This window comes from Equus caballus, chromosome 5, assembly GCF_041296265.1.
Source record: "Equus caballus isolate H_3958 breed thoroughbred chromosome 5, TB-T2T, whole genome shotgun sequence".
NCBI lineage: Eukaryota > Metazoa > Chordata > Mammalia > Perissodactyla > Equidae > Equus > Equus caballus.
Window position 1 is genome coordinate 90,509,255 of NC_091688.1, and position 18,539 is coordinate 90,527,793.

General features: G+C 37.5%; 1 protein-coding gene across 19 annotated transcripts in view; it reads left to right on the forward strand.

Annotated features, from left to right (window-relative positions):
* The window catches only part of ZZZ3 (zinc finger ZZ-type containing 3), a 113,675-nt gene continuing 95,136 nt past the window's right edge, over positions 1-18,539 (forward strand). For 9 of the 19 annotated variants that reach the window (XR_011439358.1, XR_011439359.1, XM_070268830.1 and 6 more), the window contains exon 1: positions 1,154-1,290. Coding sequence is in view for 2 of the 19 variants with exons in the window: in XM_070268833.1 (XP_070124934.1) it covers positions 233-618 (386 nt within the window). In the remaining 17 variants the exon portion in view is untranslated. Of the gene's footprint in view, positions 619-915; positions 1,291-18,539 lie in introns of those variants that run through there. The other 10 variants (XM_023641826.2, XM_070268829.1, XM_023641827.2 and 7 more) reach the window with 8 other exon arrangements.

Below are 18,539 nucleotides of genomic sequence, written 5' to 3' on the forward strand. Positions count from 1 at the left end.
AGGAACAGTCAGCAGGCCAGAGGGGGCCGTACGATTGGAGATGAGGTGGGCAGGAGCATATATAACTTACACATACCGATATTTTCCTAGCCTGAGACCACACTGCTAAGGGAGCTAGGGTGTAGAAATCGCTCAAGAGACCACAAAGGGCACGATGAAGCGCATTTCCAACAACGGAGCTGCAAGGACGCCTTTCCTCCATGGGTAGGGCCAAGGTAGACTACCGCAGGGGATGGACTGGGTCCTGCCCTCCGAAGACCCACGCTCGCCCAGGGCCGGAGGCGGAGCCCGGGGCCGGCCGGCGGGGGTCCCCCGGCCGCCGGCGCTGCACGCGCCGCAGTTACCAGCAGGCGGTGCAGTGAGCGCGCCTGCAGCCGCCGCCACCGCCGCCGCCCGCCGGGCCCAGCGAGGAGGAGAAAGGAGGGGACCGGAAGGAGCCGCTGGTGCTGCGGGAAGTGGCAGGAGCGGGAGGCGGGGACCCACCTGGAAGCGCCGCGGCGCCGCTGTCGAGCTTCCTGCGGCGGCGGCCACCGCAGCAAGTGCCGTGGCGGGGGCGGAGAGCGGCCACGGCGACGGCCTGTCCCCGAGTGGCCCGCAGCGGCCGGCCCCGCGAGAAAGGTGAGCGGGCGCTCGCGGCACGTGGTGGGGCCCCGACGCGGGGGAGGGAGAATGGAAGAGGAGGGAACGTGGGGGCCGATCGGCTCTGGGACTCGGCTTTGGAGCCGAGGACTGGGAGGGGGTAGGTTGGAGGCGGCGGCAACGGCGGCGACGGCAAAGTCCCCACGTGGGGCGGGGGTGCGCGCGCACGTGTGCGCGGGCGGAAGGGGGGCGGGGAGGGCTGTTGGGAGGGCGACGGGCGCGCGCCCGCTCAGTAGTGGCCCACGTGACGAGCACGCCGAGCATCTGCTTCCACGTGACAGGCAGGGAGGCGGGCCGAGGAAGGGGGATGCTGTGTCTGTGTAGGATAACAGTGGTCGGCGGAGGTTTTAGGGTTCTTTGCCGCTTTTCTCCTCGAGTAGGGGAAGTCGGATGAGAAATATTAGGGGGAAAAGACTTGCTGCTCTTTCTCTGTTATACACGTTCTCCAGTCCGTTAATGAAGCACTTTTTAAGTTCCGAAATACTGATTTCTCTGCACCGCCATGTTGGTTCGAGACGAAACTCGCGAGATGCTAGAGGGTTTGTATCGCGAGAGCGCTCGATTCTCGCGGGACCTTGTTGGCAGAGCGGTTGTCCTGGATGGCGGAGCCTTGGGTTCCGGGGGCCTGGGACCCGCAACTCTTTCTACCAGGCAAGTTGTTAGGGAGGGGCCGGGGGCGAGTGCCTCTTGGTGCCGGGAGACGTGCTGTGTCAGCTTCGTCTAGTCTTGAAGGGATACGTTGACCCCATTGAGGCGGCACGGTCCTCCTCCCCACCCCCCTGCGGGCGCTCGGCCACCTGCAGAAGCCTCCGCCAGGGCTCCCGCTCCCCCGCGCGGGGATAGTTCCACCCCGGCCCGCTCGCTGGGAGTCCCGAGCCGGCTGGCGCGCACGCGACCGTCCCGCTGGATACCGTTCCTCTCACTAACAAACGTTCTTGTCAGTTTTCCCCCCTGTTGCCATTTTCTAAAGAATTCCAGACCTGTTAACTGTTCTGTCGCTGTGTCGGCAGCGGTACCTTTCTCCGCTGGCGGTTCTCAGACGCTCCAAGCAGGGCGCCCTCCGCTTCTCCTCGGGGCATCGTGTGCTCCCGTTTATTTGTTCATTGATAACTTCCTCATCACTCTAACGTACTTTGTATTTACAGTAACTTTTGGCAGTATTTGGAGGGATCGCTTCTATCTGTGACAGTACCTGATGTCAGGATAAAATCGTGCTTTTAATCTTTTTGTACTACTCATACTTTTTCTACTAACTCATACTTATCGATAAAATTTTGATTACTCCTGTGTTAGGAGGTTGCCATCTTTGATGTTCAGGGATGGTTGTTTTAGGTTACATATTTAAGGTAAGAGTGGAATGTTTTAAGTCAAATTTTTAATTAAAAGCAAACTTCTCTTCATCAACTTTGGTATCAAAGTTTGAGTTCAGTTTTTCCTGAAATGAGTTTGACATGAAATTAGTTTTTCTCCAGATCTCCAATATCTTATCCAAAATTAGCTTACAGTATACTTTTTTCATATTCTTGAGCAGTCCTTGGATTTATTTAGTCTTCGTAGTGGGGCGTTAATTACAAAACTAATCAGATAAGTAGGTAATCCATTCATAATTTGTTTTCTTTTTTAAACTACCAAAGTGTTGTTTGCCTCTACAGTTAATACAGAAAAGCGTAAAGAGTGAAATGCTCCCTCTTACTCTCTGTCTACCCAGTTGCCTTCCTCGGTCTTACATCTCTTTACCCACTCTTAGCGGTAGCTGTGTTTTTCTCCAGATATTTTCCATTTTTTTTTTTTTTTTTTTAATGAAGAAGAGGAAGTGGAGGGGTGTTGTTTTTAGACTGTCGCATTAGCAATCAGTAAAATTTTTTCTACTCAGTTAAATTTTTATTTAGTGATATATGCCTATGGTGTTGACTCATATGTATGCTGCTTTCTGTTTGTACAGACTTTTTGGTAGTATAGTTTTGTGAGTAGTAGCAGCATTTGCGCTAGAGATTTAGTATGCTGGTAGCTTTGCACAAAAATAAAGTCCATGTAAAATAGGATTTAAAGAAATGTTTTGACACTTGTTTTAGTTTTATGTTCAATATTTGTGTTATATATTTACCCTTATATTCATATGTTTATATTTTGTAATAGTTATGTATTCTAAACTGTAACCCAAGTATGTGTATAGGAGTTTTCCAGAAGCTTTTTTTTTTTGTTTTGGTGAGGAAGATTGGCCCTGAGCTAACATCTGTTGCCAGTCTTCCTCTTTTTGCTTGAGGAAGGTTGTCACTGAACTAATCTCTGTACCAATCTTCCTCTATTTTATGTGGGATGCTGCCGCAGCGTGGCTTGATGAGCAGTGTATAGGTCCGTGCCCAGGATCTGAACCTGTGAACCCCGGGCCCCCAAAGTGGAGCACACAAACTTAACTGCTATGCCACCAGGCTAGCCCCTTTCCAGAAGTTTTGAAAGTTAACAGCTCAATTAAAGTAATAGTTCTGACCATGCAATTCAGTGAGTTTAACTGGAGAGTGGCAGATACATTAATTAATGCAAGCAGATGTACATGTTGTACTCAAAAATTGCTAAGCAGCATTTTGTGATTGTTTCTTGTGTTTTTTCCCCACACACCTACCAGCAATATTATCAGACCTATCACATAAAAAAAATAATGTCCACTCTTCTTGGGCATTGTGGTTTTCTACTGTAATAGTTCAACTAGGAATGTTGGGGAACAAAAGTGAGTGTCGAGAGGTGCGATATGAGAAAGAGGAAAAAGGAGACATGGGGTGTAATAGGTTAATGTTGAAATGGAGTTGGAGAAAGTGTGTAGAAAAGAGAAGATGGCTGAAGGTTGACGGAGCTGTGGTCCAAGAATAGGCAGGCACCTGATGCTTGACCAGAATCGAGAATCAGTATTGGAGGCATTTTTTTCCTCTTAAATAAATTTTTTAGACAATTTTCAGTCCAACCCCAAATTTCTTGATAGCACCTATCATAAAAAGTTGGCTACTGAAGTTGATATTTAATTGAAACTTTGTGAATTCTTAGGTAAAGCTCTCTTGTTAAGTAACATTTGTTGTTTACATTTTATTATTTTTAGAAGTAGGAAATTGTGAAAATGACAATGGATTCAAAGGTAACAGTTCTATAATGGTCTGTGCAAAGGTATCTACACAGTTTTGCTTGGTAATTGGGCTTTTGGTAGTTCACGTTCACATCTGATCCTTGCAGCAATACATGTTTCTTATTCTTACAATTTTTGTTTTTTTCCTGAGGAAGATTTGCCCTGAGCTAACATCTGTACCAGTCTTCCTCTTTTGTGTTATGTGGGTCGCTGGCACAGCATGGCCGCTGCTGAGGAACCTGGGAACCTACCCCAGGCTGCTGAAGTGGAGCACACTGAACCTAACCAGCAGGCCATGGGGCTGGCCCACAAGTTTGTTATATAAACCGTTTTTGGTAGCAGATCATGGGAATCGCCAGTCTTTTACAGACACTGAATTACCTGAGGTACTGGGTAGAAATTTACTCAGAAAATCTAATGAAATGTATCTTACATGATTTGAGCTTGCGTGAGTAAAATGTAAATAACCAAGAAGTTATTTTCCTTCTTCTTATTTATTACTGTCATAGAAGTGATCTATGAGAGCTAATGAGCTTCAGTGATAAGAGGAATTTGTTAACAGTGATATGATAATATAATATTTGTTCTCACTTGGGTTTTTTCATTAAGATCTGATACAATGCTGATTTCCATAGACCTGTAACTTTGTAAACGGTACAGTGTAATACCTATGTTACATATTAATTATATCAAGAATATGTTTTATTTTTTACATCATCTTGAACCAATGTCCAAGAGAGATTACAGTAAGTTACATGACCAGAAATATCAGTGAAGGTATGTTACAGGTGCTTTCAAAAAAATCTGTCTAATTTCACATGAAAATTCAGTCTGGATTTAACTACAAGGAATATTTGCTGGGAGACATTTTGATTTTTAAAGTAATATTGAATATGGATGTGATATACACTTTGGTGCAAGTTTCTGTAGTTAATACTCTGATAAGCACTGTAATTATACTTTAAAAAACAATATCAGTAAATATTTCCCAAAGTCCTGAGTCTTCTAAAACCATGGAATTATGGACTTTGGTATTTTATTTGAACTTGTCCTTCTTGCCTCTTTTTGTTTTTTTCTTTTCAGCTGTTCTTTCTCATACATTTAGGTAATTTTTGTCTTGTCAGAAACAAGTGAGTTGAGTAACTTTTCCTGAGGAGACTTTCAAACTATTTGGTTATTATTATTTTGGGGGAACTCCAGTATATTAATGTTACAGTCAGTAATTCATCGAATGTTTTTTGAGTGCTAACGATCTCAGCCATTTCAAACAGCAGAGATCTTTAGCCTTCCAAATAACTAACCAAGTATAAGCTTGTAGTCTTTTTTTTTTTTTTCCCTTTTTCTTCCAAAGCCCCCTGGTACATAGTTGTACATTTTCAGTTGTGGGTCCTTCTAGTTGTGGCATGTGGGACGCTGCCTCAGTATGGCTTGACTAGCAGTACCATGTCTGCGCCTGGGATCCGAACCGGTGAAACCCTGGGCCACCGCAGCAGAGCGTGCAAACTTAACCACTCGGCCATGCGTCCGGCCCTAAGCCTATGGTCTTTATTCAGAAACTATTAATTGCAGTATAAACTTTAGGTTTTGCAGCACCAGTAGAGTTAGTTATCTGATTTTTTTAGCTACAGATTATAATCCACAGGGTTGGCCATTGGAGTTAGGCACACTGACAGCTGAGGTGTCATCTTATTTCAAGCGAAAAGGAAGAAGAGCTGTTTAAAAGTAGATGGAACTACGGAAGAATAGTGTTTTAAGGGTGTTACATAGAGACATACAGTCCTATAATCATTAACTTCTGAGGGAATCATAATATTTGTAGAGCAGTATATTACATGGTGTGTCACAATGATGACCTTCATAAGTGAACTTTTAGTCTACGTACTGTATTTAAGGAAGTAAGAAATTGACGTCTTTTTAAAAGATTGTTACAAGGGTAACTTTTCAAATCTTTGTTAATTAATGTGTTTCAGTTTTTTAGAAAATTTGCTTATAGAACTCATCTGATGATACCAAATAAAAATAGTGCTCTGTGTATGGAATTTCCTTTGTTCTATTTTACTGCTTTTATCTGTTTACTTATTTCCTTATTTAATATTTCAAGAGATTGCCTCCCAAAAAGGCTCTAGTACATTTAATATTTGATATTTGTAATAAATAACCAGTTGTCTAAAGACTAGCGCCTTTGTTGATGGAATTTTCAAATCCGAGAATTAGAATTGGTAAATGATCTTGTCTGTATGATTCAGTTCTGTACTTTTGAACCTGATATTGAGGCTCCACACTTAGCACAGCTGAGTGTCCTGAGGTGAGAAATGTTTCATTTTGTAGTGGATTTTTTTGCTTGCCTTCTCAGTCTCTTCTAATATATTTATTTAAACTCTATGCTCCGTTCAGTAGTAGAGCAATGGTAGATAGTATTTGACTCCGATATAAGGTGTATGTACGTGTGTGTGTTTTAAGTCTTGGGAGTTAATGTAATCGTATTAACATTTTGGTATATTTCTTCCATTATTTTAAAATATATCTTTTACATATTTGCAAATAAAACATACATTTAATTTCGTGTCCTGCTTTCTAACCTAATGTTAGGTAACATTTTCCCAGTCTCACAGTGAGTCTTCATAACCATCGTTAGAAACGGTAGTATGATGTTCTGTGTGTAGAAGTCTCATTCCCCTTTTCTAATTTTTTGCATATATAAAAACAGTGTGAAAAACATACATAACGGTGTTTCCTATATGTAGTATATTGCGGGATAGTGTATTGCCATCTTGTAGTATATTGCCGGAAGTGATTTTTAGATAAATTTTAAAGGCTTTTAAAACATTGTTGCAATATTTATCAAAAGGATCAGTTTATATTCACCTTGGACTAGCTGTTGCTTATATACCTCAGTATTAAATATCATTTATAAAAACTTGATAGGGTGTAAGTCATACTCCTTTTTTCTTAGATTATTTCTGAGGTGAAACATTACTTTATGCTTAATAGATGTATTTCTTTTGTGAGTTTTTAAGATAAACAGAATTTTAAAATTAATGTAATCAAATCTTTTGACCTAATTTTGTTCTACTCCTGACCTTATGAAATTCTTCCTCCAGAAATGTAATAAACAAATAATACTTATTTAATACTCTTTCTTCTAGTTTTTCTAAGTTAGATTTAAATAAATTTTTTATCTTATCTGGATTGGTGTGAAATGAGACTGTAAATATTTTCTTCTAAATTGGTAATTGTCTAAACTCTATTTATTAAATAATTATTTTCCCATTGTTTTCTTATATTTCATTTCTACATTTTAAATTGTTTATTTTTATCCAAAACTTAAAAAAAATTAGTATTGTTTTTTAGATGATTCTTCTGACATGTTTAATATCTTTTGTCTTGGTCTCTATTTTGGTGTTTGTTTTCTTATTGATTTTTAAGAGCACTTTATAAATTGAAGTTAATAAAGCTTATTTGTACAAAACAATGTTTTATAATTTCTTTTCTTGTCAGCCAAAATTTGAAAAATTCTTTTCCCATACCCCAGAATTTAGTAGGATTAAATGAAGCAATTTTTCCTTTCTTGGACAAAATATGAAATTACTTAAGAGTACAGTCCTAATGGCTTATAAAGAAAAAAACTACTTTGGTAGATTTTGTGGAATTAGAGAAATAAACTTCTAAGATCAACAATTTAGGATGTGTGCTTAGTGTGTTTCCTTTGTTAAATAGTAATATAAACCTTGACATCATACACTCTAACATATTAATGAAAAAGCTAATTGGCACTTCTAGGACTCAAGTTACAGGATCACAGTACAGTTACTTCTTCAGCTGTTACTAATGGCACGGCTATGTGGTGCATTTACTGAAATTTAATAATGAATAAGAAATTCCAGGTGAGCATTAGTGAGGGCATCCGTACCAGGAAGAGCATTTTTAATATTAAAGGTTCTTATTCTTTATGAAGGTGTGGTTTTTTCCCTTATGAAGTAATTATTCAAGATCTTAAAATAATTTTTAGAAAGTGAGATATTTAAATTTTAACATTTTAAAACTATGGTGGGTCCAAAGCTATTATTTTATTAAATAAAGACTAACATTTTTTGCTGTTTACAGATTGGATTGATTTACATTACTACTAGGAAGTGAAAAACAGATTAACTTTGTGAATGTGAAACCATAATAAATATTTGAAAACACATGCGTCCTGTGCTTGGGGATCACATAAAAAGAATTGCAGGTGAAGAACTTGAAGTCATTAGATTTCCTTCTAACTATGGATTGGGATGAGACTTAAAGGGATTGGAACATAATTTATACCTTCTATTTCTCCTGGAAGCCTGCTACCCCATAAGGAATGAGTTGATTTTGCGAAATGTCACTGATGTGGTCCAGGCAATAGCAGTAGCTGATTGTATTGTGGCACTTATTTACCCTCCTTACTAGTAATTTTTTTTTAATTGGTCAGAAGTTTAAGGAAAACAGATCCTGCAGTTTTTGTATGTACACTTCTCCATTAGAAAGCAGATTTATGTGTTTCATAAATAAAGTGAGATAATGCTTTGTTTGGCTTGGTTGTATTATACAGGGAAGTATCAGGATCCTGAAAAAGGTGTGTGTGTGTGTGTGTGTGTTTGTGAGATTTATCTAGTGATAGCTCTTGAAGTGCTTTGTAATACTTAACTATGTTAACTCTACTCCCCATCCCAAACCTGTAATTCTTAAGTCTCTCTACTAAATAGAAATTTTCAGTGTTGTTTTGCAGTAGTATGTTTCATTTCCTTAGGGAGAAATTTCCTTTTTTTCCCTTCCTGCTTTTTAAAAATGTGAATATGAGTAAAGTATAATACACACAGAAAGTTCTCATAAGTGTACAGTTCAGTGAATTTTAGCAATGTGAACACACCTGTGTAATCATTACTAAGAAGCAGAACATTATCAAAACCCCAGAAACTGTCTTGTGCTGTATTCTGGTCATTAACCCCTCTCGCCATGGGAAACCACTATTTTGATGTCTATTATCACAGAAGAATTTTGTGTGCTTTTGAACTTTGATTTCCTTTGTAAATATTATTACATCTTTATCCTGTTTTGATATGAGTTCCTTGAGAAATCCTAGAACTCAATCTGATTTATACCTGGAGATGTCAGCGCTTGACTTAGACATTTTTCTCATGGCATTCATAATTTTCAAGAACTCTCAGAAAGGGACAAACATCAAAGAAAAGCCTTGTTTTCAGATTGTGGTGTGGATCCTGTTTGTTTTAATGTTATTTGGGCAAACATGATAGTTTTAATTTATGTCATTAATGGCCTACAACAGTACCTCAGCTTTTTTTTTCAGTTAAAAATTTTGTTTTGAAAACTTTGGTACAGCATTCCTGACCAGCTAATAGCTTTTTGGGCTTCTATGCTATGCCTTGGCAGCTTCCTTTTCATTCTTGGAATTCTTTTCAAGCAGTGATTCCTATTCCGATTTTTATGACAGACACCTTGTGGTATCCTCTGTTACTTCAGAGAATGTTGTGAGTGCCCCTCCCCCCAAGAAAAAAGCCCCAATTTAAGTTTAAATATTTTAAAATGTTTATTTTGTGTTTATGAACAGTATAACATTACAGTGTGCAGATTATAAAATCAAATTATAGACTACTAAAAATTGAGAGTCAGCTGAGAGCCGTACCTAGTTAGTATCCTTTTTCAGGCTGACTTCAAGTGTAAGTGCAACTTTCTTATCAGAAATTCTTTTTTCTTTTCTACCCCTCCCATTTCACTTTCTTAATTTTAAAGAAAGGCATAGTGAAAGATTTATTACTGTGTTCCTATGCTTAATTCTTATTTCACAGAAGTCCCATGGTTAGTTTGAAAGATGCACTTAATTTCCTTTGTAAACAAATTTTGGTTACTGTCAGTTAGTAATGTTAGGGTCAGAATATTATAAATGGCCTGTAGCTGTTGAAATTGGATGTTTTGTTCAAGAATAATTTAAGAGTAATACATACCTACATTTCAGACTCTAGTGATCTTTTATTTGCTGAGCTTTTGTGGAAATTAAATGTTATGCAAACTTTTAGCCTAATTTCTAAAAAAAGATTTCTTTTTGCCTGGAGATGTTAAATGTCTGACTTTGGGGGAACATCATGTTATAGGAGAATGTTATCTCATGAAGAATGAAGGAGAGAGTAATTAACATTTGTAACGGTTAGGGAGTTACCACTGAGTTTGCATAAATGCTCTTCTTACTTGGTGAGTGAGTCAGGACATTTTCCATTTGACCTAAGCCACGTATATAGATAAGTAGATACTTTTCTTTCTATAGGTAGCAAAATGTCACCAAGGAAATTCTGATTCATTTTTAACTGAAAGACAGTAGTTCTCAAAATTCAGTATGCATCATATTCGCCTTGAAGGTTTTTTTTTTTTTTTTTTTTTAAATAATGAATGGCTGGGCACCACCCCTAGAGTTTCAGATTTACTAGGTCAGGAGACCAAACTTTGAGAACCAATACCAGGATATAGTCAGGGCACCTACATTTAAAAACAAACAAAAACTCCACAAGTGATTCTGAGGTACATCCCAGCTGAGAACCTTTGAGCAGTACTTCTCAAAATATGGTCCTGGGAATAGCATAGCATCACTTGGGAACTTGTTACACATGCATGTTCTCTCAAACTCTAGGGTGGAACCCAGAAATCTGTTTTATTTTGTTTTTTTAAGTGAGGAAGAGTGGCCCTGAGCTAACGTCAGTTGCCAATCTTCCTCTTTTTTGCTTGAGGAGGATTGTTGCTGAGCTAACATCTGTGCCAGTCTTCCTCTGTTTCATGTGGGATGCTGCTACAGCATAGCCTGACAAGCAGTGCTAGGTCTGCGCCCAGGATCTGAACCTGTGAACCCCGGGCTACCAAAGCGTAGCGTGCAAACAACCACTATGCAACCCTGCCGGCCCCCAGAAATCTGTATTTTAAACCAGCCCTCCAAGTGATTCTGATATGTGCTAAAGTTTGAGAACCATCCTTGTAACTCAGAGGCGTCCTTCCTTAGCACCTGTCTGGGAACTTGTTAGCAATGCAAATTTCAGGCCCCACCTAGACCTTTGGAACAGCATAATCTCTTTTTAACTAAATTTCCAGGCAGTTTGAATGTATATTGAAGATGGTGAAGGACTGCTCTAGATGATTTTTAAAACTGTTATTAAAGTAGTACTAATAAATTAAAATTTACTGAACATTTACTGTGTGCTAGATACATACAAATGCTGTATTATCATGAAGTCCTCATGACAACCTCAAAAAGATGGTTACTATTATCCTCATTCTGCAAATGAGCAAGTTAAAGCAGAGTGGTTAAGTATCTTGCTCAGTGTTACACAGGTGTTAATACAAGGTTTGAGACATGAACCCAAGCATTCAAACTCTGCTTTTGGAGTTTGAGGTGCTATCATCAGGACTATTTATGTGTATATATATGTGTCCTCCCTTGTTCTAGCACCATAGTATATATTCTAATGAATTTTTTGTGTCACGTTTTACAATGATATTTGAATTTTCTTCCAGGTCTTAGATTCAAGGACTATTTTTGCTAAAATAATTGTTTTAGACACAAAAACAGAACTGGAAGCTGTGATTTGAATAGTTCGTTCTTTAAAAATAGAAATCTCTTAAGTTTATTCATCAAGGTTTTATTCAGACTCTTTGTTCCCTTATACATTTTGTTTTTTGCATGTAGTTTTAGTAAGGCAGCCCTTACTGGTTAGTGTTTCATTTAAAATTTTGCACAGTGGTAAGTGCCGTGTTCAAAGACTGTATTTGTTTATTAAAGAGACCACAATGTAGTTCAGTACCTAGAGGCCCTGATATGCTAAAATTACACTTAGGGGTTCAATTCAGGTAGGACATGCAGAATAATAGATCTAAATGCTTGTGTTAATTTCAAGGAAGTACTATAAGGAAGGAATATTCTGGTCACCTTATTAATTACAGGTTTTCCGGGAAGGATTTCTGGGTCACATTCTTTTTAAGTGCACAATTCACTGATTTTTAGTAAATTTACAGTGTTGTGCATTCATCCCCACAGTTCAGATTTAGAATGTTTCCCTCAGTCCAAAATGATTTCTTTTGCCTTTTTAAAGTCATTCTCACCTTCAGCCTTTCATAGGTTTATAAAAACTCAGCTGGTGCATTTTAGAATCCTTTAATATAGTACCTTACTACAGCTTAGTTGTAAGGTTATAAACTGTAATCCATAAGCCTTTTTTTACCTTTAAGAAACTGAGGGCCGGCCCTGTGGCCACGTGGTTAAGTTCACAAGCTCTGATTCAGCGGCCCGGGGTTTGCATGTTTGGATCCTGGGCATGGACCTACACACCACTCATCAAGTCATGCTTTGGCGCGTCCCACATAGAAGAACTAGAAGGATTTACGGATTAGGATATAAAACTCTGTACTGAGGCTTTGGGGAGGAAAAAAAAAGGAGGAAGATTGGTAATAGATGTTAGCTTAGGGGGAATCTTCCTCACCAAAAAGCATAAAAAAGTAAAAGAAACTGAAAAAAATTGGTATTCTATCTCTTTGTGTTCACGAGATCAACTCACCTGATCTGTAGGATTTAAAGTGATGTGAATGGTAGTGTTTAGGCCTAGGAAACATCCTTTCATTCACTTAATTGGTTATTTAAAATCTACTGTACACATGGACTTATACGTGAATGTTCATAGCAGCATTGTTTGTAACAGCCCCAAACTGGAACTAATCTGAGTGTCCATCAACAGATGAGGGAATAAACAAAATTTGATCTTTTAATCCAATGGGACACTACCCAGAAATAAAAAGAAACGAAGTTAAAAAAAAAAAAATCTAGTGTATGAAGAGGAAATCAGGAGAAGAGAGACAGAAGATAATTAAGAGGAGCTATGGTTCCATGATGATGTTGGCAACTATAGAGTTCTCATTGTCTGTTTGGTGGTTGCTTGGTTTCTGGAAAACTACTGTAAGTATTTCTGTCATCTTGATCTGAATACTTCACAAGAATGACAGTTTAAGCTTTTTCTCCACATAATTTTGAGAATTTTGAGGATGAATAACATGGTATGCTGAATAAGGTAGTTCAGCTACTTGGCTTTTTGTGTCTCTAACCCTGGGTTTTGTGGTTGTGGGTAAGGCTCTTTTAACACAAAAATATCTGAAGAATATGCTTGGCATAATGTATTATAGTTTTTGGTTTTAATTACTGGATTAATTAAACATTGCACTAATAATAAAGATTATCAGAGCTTTTGACAAATTCTTTGCTAGCAGTTTAATCTCCTAAAAGTTGAAGAGAATTGCTGGTGTGAAATTTATTTTGACCATTGAGGGACATACGGAATTAACCAGTTTTGAACATCTCTTTTGGGCAAGTGGCCCCATTTTATAGTCACTTCTTTGTGGTGTAGTAAAAAGGACGTGGGCTTGGAATGGGAGACCTGGATTTCAATCCTGGCTCTAGCACTTAGGAGCTCTGTAACTTTAAGCAAGTTACTTATCTCTAAGCCTTTGTTTTCCTGATTATAAAGGATATGGTACCTTTTCCTTATATGTAGAATGTATAAGGTCCTTGATATAAAATAGGTGTTCAATAAATGATACTTGTTTTTATAGATGTCGAGAAATGGAAGGTGAGAGGAGTGACGTTATCTGTCTGACTGCAAAGCCTGTGCTTTTCCAAACACTGTTCTTTGTCTCCCAGCTAGAAATGGAAGTCATGGGAATCAAAAAGTAGTGACTGTATAACCATGAAGTTTATATTAGGGGGGAATTCACAGAAAAGCAGGTTTCAGAAAGTTCAGAAAAAGCATTTGGTAATGATCACAGATAGTGTAAACAATCACTGTTGATAGGAGGTGCTTAAAAAATGAAACCTGTTATTAAAATTACAAAAAATTTCCATTGACGGGAGAAGAATGTGAGTCATCTGAAGAAATTCTGACTTCCACACAAGTAATTTCTAATAAATTTTAAAAGAAAATATATCAGTTCTCACATAACTGATGGTACATAACTAATGGTTAATACAAAAAACTCATGTCAGTAAGTATGTGGGGAGGCTAGAGCTCTGAAAGAGTTAAAGCTTGCAAAAAATGCTTAAGGGCGACAAAAAGGGCTAGTTTTAGTTGAATTCAGAGCAAGATCAGTAAGGAAGGAAGAGGTGCATTTATTGGGGAGAGAACATTAAACAGTGAGAACTACTCATATCTCTTCTCATATCTAGGAAAATGATTTTCATACTGAAAGGGAGACAATCCTATTTAGAGAGTAAATTTTATTCCATGATATGTGATAAAGAGCATCTAGTTTCATTAAATAAATTTAGATTTCTAGTTCAAATGAGTTACTTAGAGCACTGAAGTGGTGGTGTTTCTTGATGTCCATGGCTGCTTTTGGCTGTAGAGAAGACCATTTACAGTTTTTGGTAAAATAGTATTGAGTAATTAAACTAATAAATTAAAAAAACTTGTCTTTAGGGCTGGCCCCGTGGCCGAGTGGTTAAGTTCGCATGCTCGCCTTCGGTGGTCCAAGGGTTTCGCTGGTTTAGATCCTGGGTGTGGACATGGCACCGCTCGTCAGGCCACTTTGAGGCAGCGTCCCACATGCCACAGCTAGAAGGACCTGCAACTAAGATATACAATTATGCACTGCGGGGATTTGGGGAGGGAAAAAACCCCAAAAGACAAAAAACCCACTTGTCTTTAAGTTTGACTTATACATTTTATTCTATTAGTAAGTCTAGCAAGTTTAATATAAACTAAGAATATTTTTATTTTTTGGGGCAGGTGTAGGGGAAGACATTTGGATTAATATATTTTAGTAGTTCTAGTCGAATAGATTAAATCTCCCTTACAATACCCTTCTCAGGCAAATTGGCCTTTGTACTTGTTTTCTTTTCCTGTAAGACTCTTATATATTTGCACAGCTTGCTCCCTCACTTCTCAGGTTCAGATGTCACCTGGTCTAGAGAGGTTTTCCCTGATGAAGCAGTTTCCAAGGGGCATCATTTACAGACTTGCGTGTGAATGGTGCTCACTGGTGTGCCCTCATTATGCCATCTAAAATAGCACCTCCTTCCTTCACGTTCCCTGGTTATTTTTCTTCATAGTAATTATCATACCTGGTATTTATTGTTTGTCTCTTCTCATTAAAATATAAGATTCGTGAAGGTTGAAGTTATGTTTTGTTTACTGACTTAGTTCTCAGAGGCTGGAATGGTACCTAGGTCATGGTGGCTGCTTAGTGATTATTTTTTGAATGATTGAGCTTATACGCTAAAGTACTTGGAACAATGGTGGGCACTAGGAAAAGGCTCTTTGAATGTTAGCTGTTAGTACTACTATTACTACTCTTGCTTACCTTAATTACATTCCTTATATTTATACATTTAATATTACCAGGTTTTATTTTAATTTTTAGCACTTTATATGCCTTACAGAATAATGTAAAATTTCAACAAGCAGGACTTTCCCAAATACTTAAAACTCTTTTAAAGTTAATAAATGAAACATGTAAATATAGTGAGTCACAGATTCTCTTAAACATTTCAATATTCCTTATTAACCAAATCAAATCTCATACCTTTAAGCTTAAAGTCGTAAGTTTGAAGTCAGTTACTATTTTAAATTTAGAATCATAAAAGGCTACAGATCTATAATGTTAAAATTCTCTTAAACATTACAAGAGCTTCAAGAAAAAATGCTTTTTTATTTTATTTGAGGAAGATTAGCCTATAGGCTAATAGGCTATTTTTGTCCTTGTATATTTTAACATTTTTATTAAGGCTTTGGATAAGTATACAGTTGTGCTTATAAAATTTCCAAACAACTCAGCTGGCAAGGATAGATGACTAAAGCAACTGAAAATTTTGCCTGAAATAGCAGGTAGGAACCTATAGTGTGAGTTGCTTAAAAGTGAGGAATTAAGAAAAGTTATGGAATTCAGTTGAAAAGGTTCTATGAGCAGAATTCTGTTCAGTTCACCAATTTTAAGGCACTGTATTAAAAGAATTAAACATGAATTGCACTGTTCCTTGAAGGAACCTATAATGAAGTAGAGAATATAGACATATCAAACTATATGTTGTAAATTCTGATAGGAGAATTAAGCATTATGGGAGCAAAAAAGAGTTCAGTTAATTCTGATGGAACATTGAATTCGGCTTTAAGGAAGAAGTTTCTAGGAATTGGAGATGAGGGGAAAGTCATTCTTTTTTTTTTTTCCCCAATTGGGGGACTGAAAAATCAATTAGGGCTGTGTTTATTAAGACATATGTTTGTGAGCCGATAAGGAATAGAATGGAATGAAAGACTAATTAGGCTCTTATACTTGTTTAAATGGGAGTGATGATGGCCTGCACTGGAACAATAACAATAGGATAGAAAGAGTAGACAGTTTTTTTCAAGACATTTTAGAAGTAGAATAAGTAGGGTTTGTTGATTGTATATTGGTGGGAAAAGGAAAGAGTTAACATGCCTCAAAGCTTTTTAGTTTGGGTGATTATATAGTTGTCATTGAGGTTGTTGACTTAAGGAGGAGATAATTTTGGGGGGCTAGGAAGAAAATGACTAGGGAATGACTTTGGGAATATCTAGAGTGAGTGCTCAGAATATGGTAGTCTGAAGTTTGGGGTGGAGATTGATCCTGGAGATATAAAACTGTTTTGTAGGTTAAAATGATCTGAAAGAGAGTTATAATGATTTTACGTACGGAGAGACCATTAGAAAGGGACACGTACATTTTGAGGGGAGCAGAGAGGAGGAGTCACAGTGCATGAGAAAATGGTGGGGAAGAGGCTCGGAGAATTTATCTCAGAGGTAGGAAGAACACTAGAAGGAAATGGAGGTCAAAGATGGGAGTTTCAAAGGAAGGAGCGACGTGATGACTTTGTTAAAGCTTCAGAGGGGTATAAATGATGTGGGGACTGAGAAGAGAAACCTTTGCATTTGGGGGAAGAACTAGCTGGATTTGATAGAGACTTTTAGCAGCTTGGTTTTGCATAATCTCAGAGCTCCAACAGTGTGAGTTGCTTAAAAAAGAAAAAACAAATGAAGTACCAGGCTGCATTAATAGGATTCTGTGCATAATAAGGGGTCTAATATGTATTCCATGTTGGTTAGCACACATTTACAATGTTGGCTTTGCTTCTGAAAGCTGCATTTTAAGAACAGGAAATGAAAAATTGGATGTGTCAAGAGGAGGGTAACCCAGATGATAAAGTGTCTGAGAATCATTGAAGGAGTTGAGAGTACTTACTTATGAAGGGAGGATGGGAGGGGACAACTATTTTCAGGTAATGAAAGGCTATAATGAGTAGTTTTCGTAGAGTGGAACTAGATCCAGGTTAAGTACTGCCAGACTTTTTTCCTTAAGAACTAAGATATTCTCTTAAATAATTACAGTTACAATGATAAAAATCAGGAAATTTAACATTAGTGTAATGTTGTCTAGTTCATAGTCATAATCAAATTTTGTCACTTATCCTAATAATTACTTTCATAGCCTTTTAAAATCAAGGATGATGCATTGTATTTAATTATCCTGTCTCTCTAGATGCCTGTAACCAGGAACAGTTCCTCAAGTTTCTTGACCTTGACATTTTTAAGAGTTTAGGCCATTTATTTTGTTGAGTGTACCTCTGTTTGTATTTCTGATGTTTCCTTTTTTTTTTTAATTTTAAAGATTGGCACCTGAGCTAACCTTTATCCTAACTTCTGACAGAATAGATTAGTTTTCTCTAATTTTGAACTGTATGTAAATGACATCATGTAGTGTTAACTTTTGAAAGATTTTAAACCTAAATATTTTTACTATTGTTGTGAAATTACAGAATCATTAAAGTTTTATCCTTTTTCTTCTAGGGAAAAGATTACTTTTTGTATTTGTATTATTAGTTTAAAATATTAGTCTGTACTGACTTTTCTCTCAGTGTATAGAAATTCCACAGCTCTGTATGATGAAACTGATGCTGATATTTCCATAGAAATGAACAGAAATTACATTAATTTATTTCTTCTGGATAAAGATAAAATTTTTTTTAGTGAAAAATAAAAAAATCAAAAGTGGTTTAGATATAAAGCAGGATTTAATTTGGAATATCCAACTTAAGTATTGTCTATAAGATATTGATAGTGTTATCTTCCGATGAACATACTGATTGGGAGAAGGGGTATTATTGTAGAAAGAAAGATATAAAAGGATAAAGGACTTTAATGGTATGTGTTTGATACTGAAACCAGAAATTAGACTCTGATAAGGCAGGACAGCATAAAACTCTTCTGGTAGGGAAATTTGATGAGACGTGACATCTTTGTTTTCTGATGTCCTGTGTTCCTTGGTAAATAATTTTTAAAACTGAGTTTTCTTACTGTGGGAAATTGGGCCATCTCCTTAAAACAGTGGAATGAAGTGGCATTTGGCAATGGTTCCTGAAGGATATGCTTAGTCTGAAGTTCTGATAATTACTTATTTGGCATTTGGCACTTGTGTATTTCTCTGATAAACATTGCTACCTCAGTGTCAAGTTACTCTATGGTTTTTTAGTTAAGAAAATTTTCCTTAGGTCAATTGAAATATCTTAGAATCAGCATTTATAACCATCCTGTAGCCTTGAGCAGAATATCAAAATGCCTCGTTAGAGTTTTTGGCAAGTGTCCCTTTTAGCGTTTATTGATTTCTGCTATATTTATGATATGGCATCTTCAGGTATGATTTTTTTTAAAGATGTACAGGAATTAAAAAAAAAAATCTGAGACCCTCCCCACCCCCACACCTTATGTCA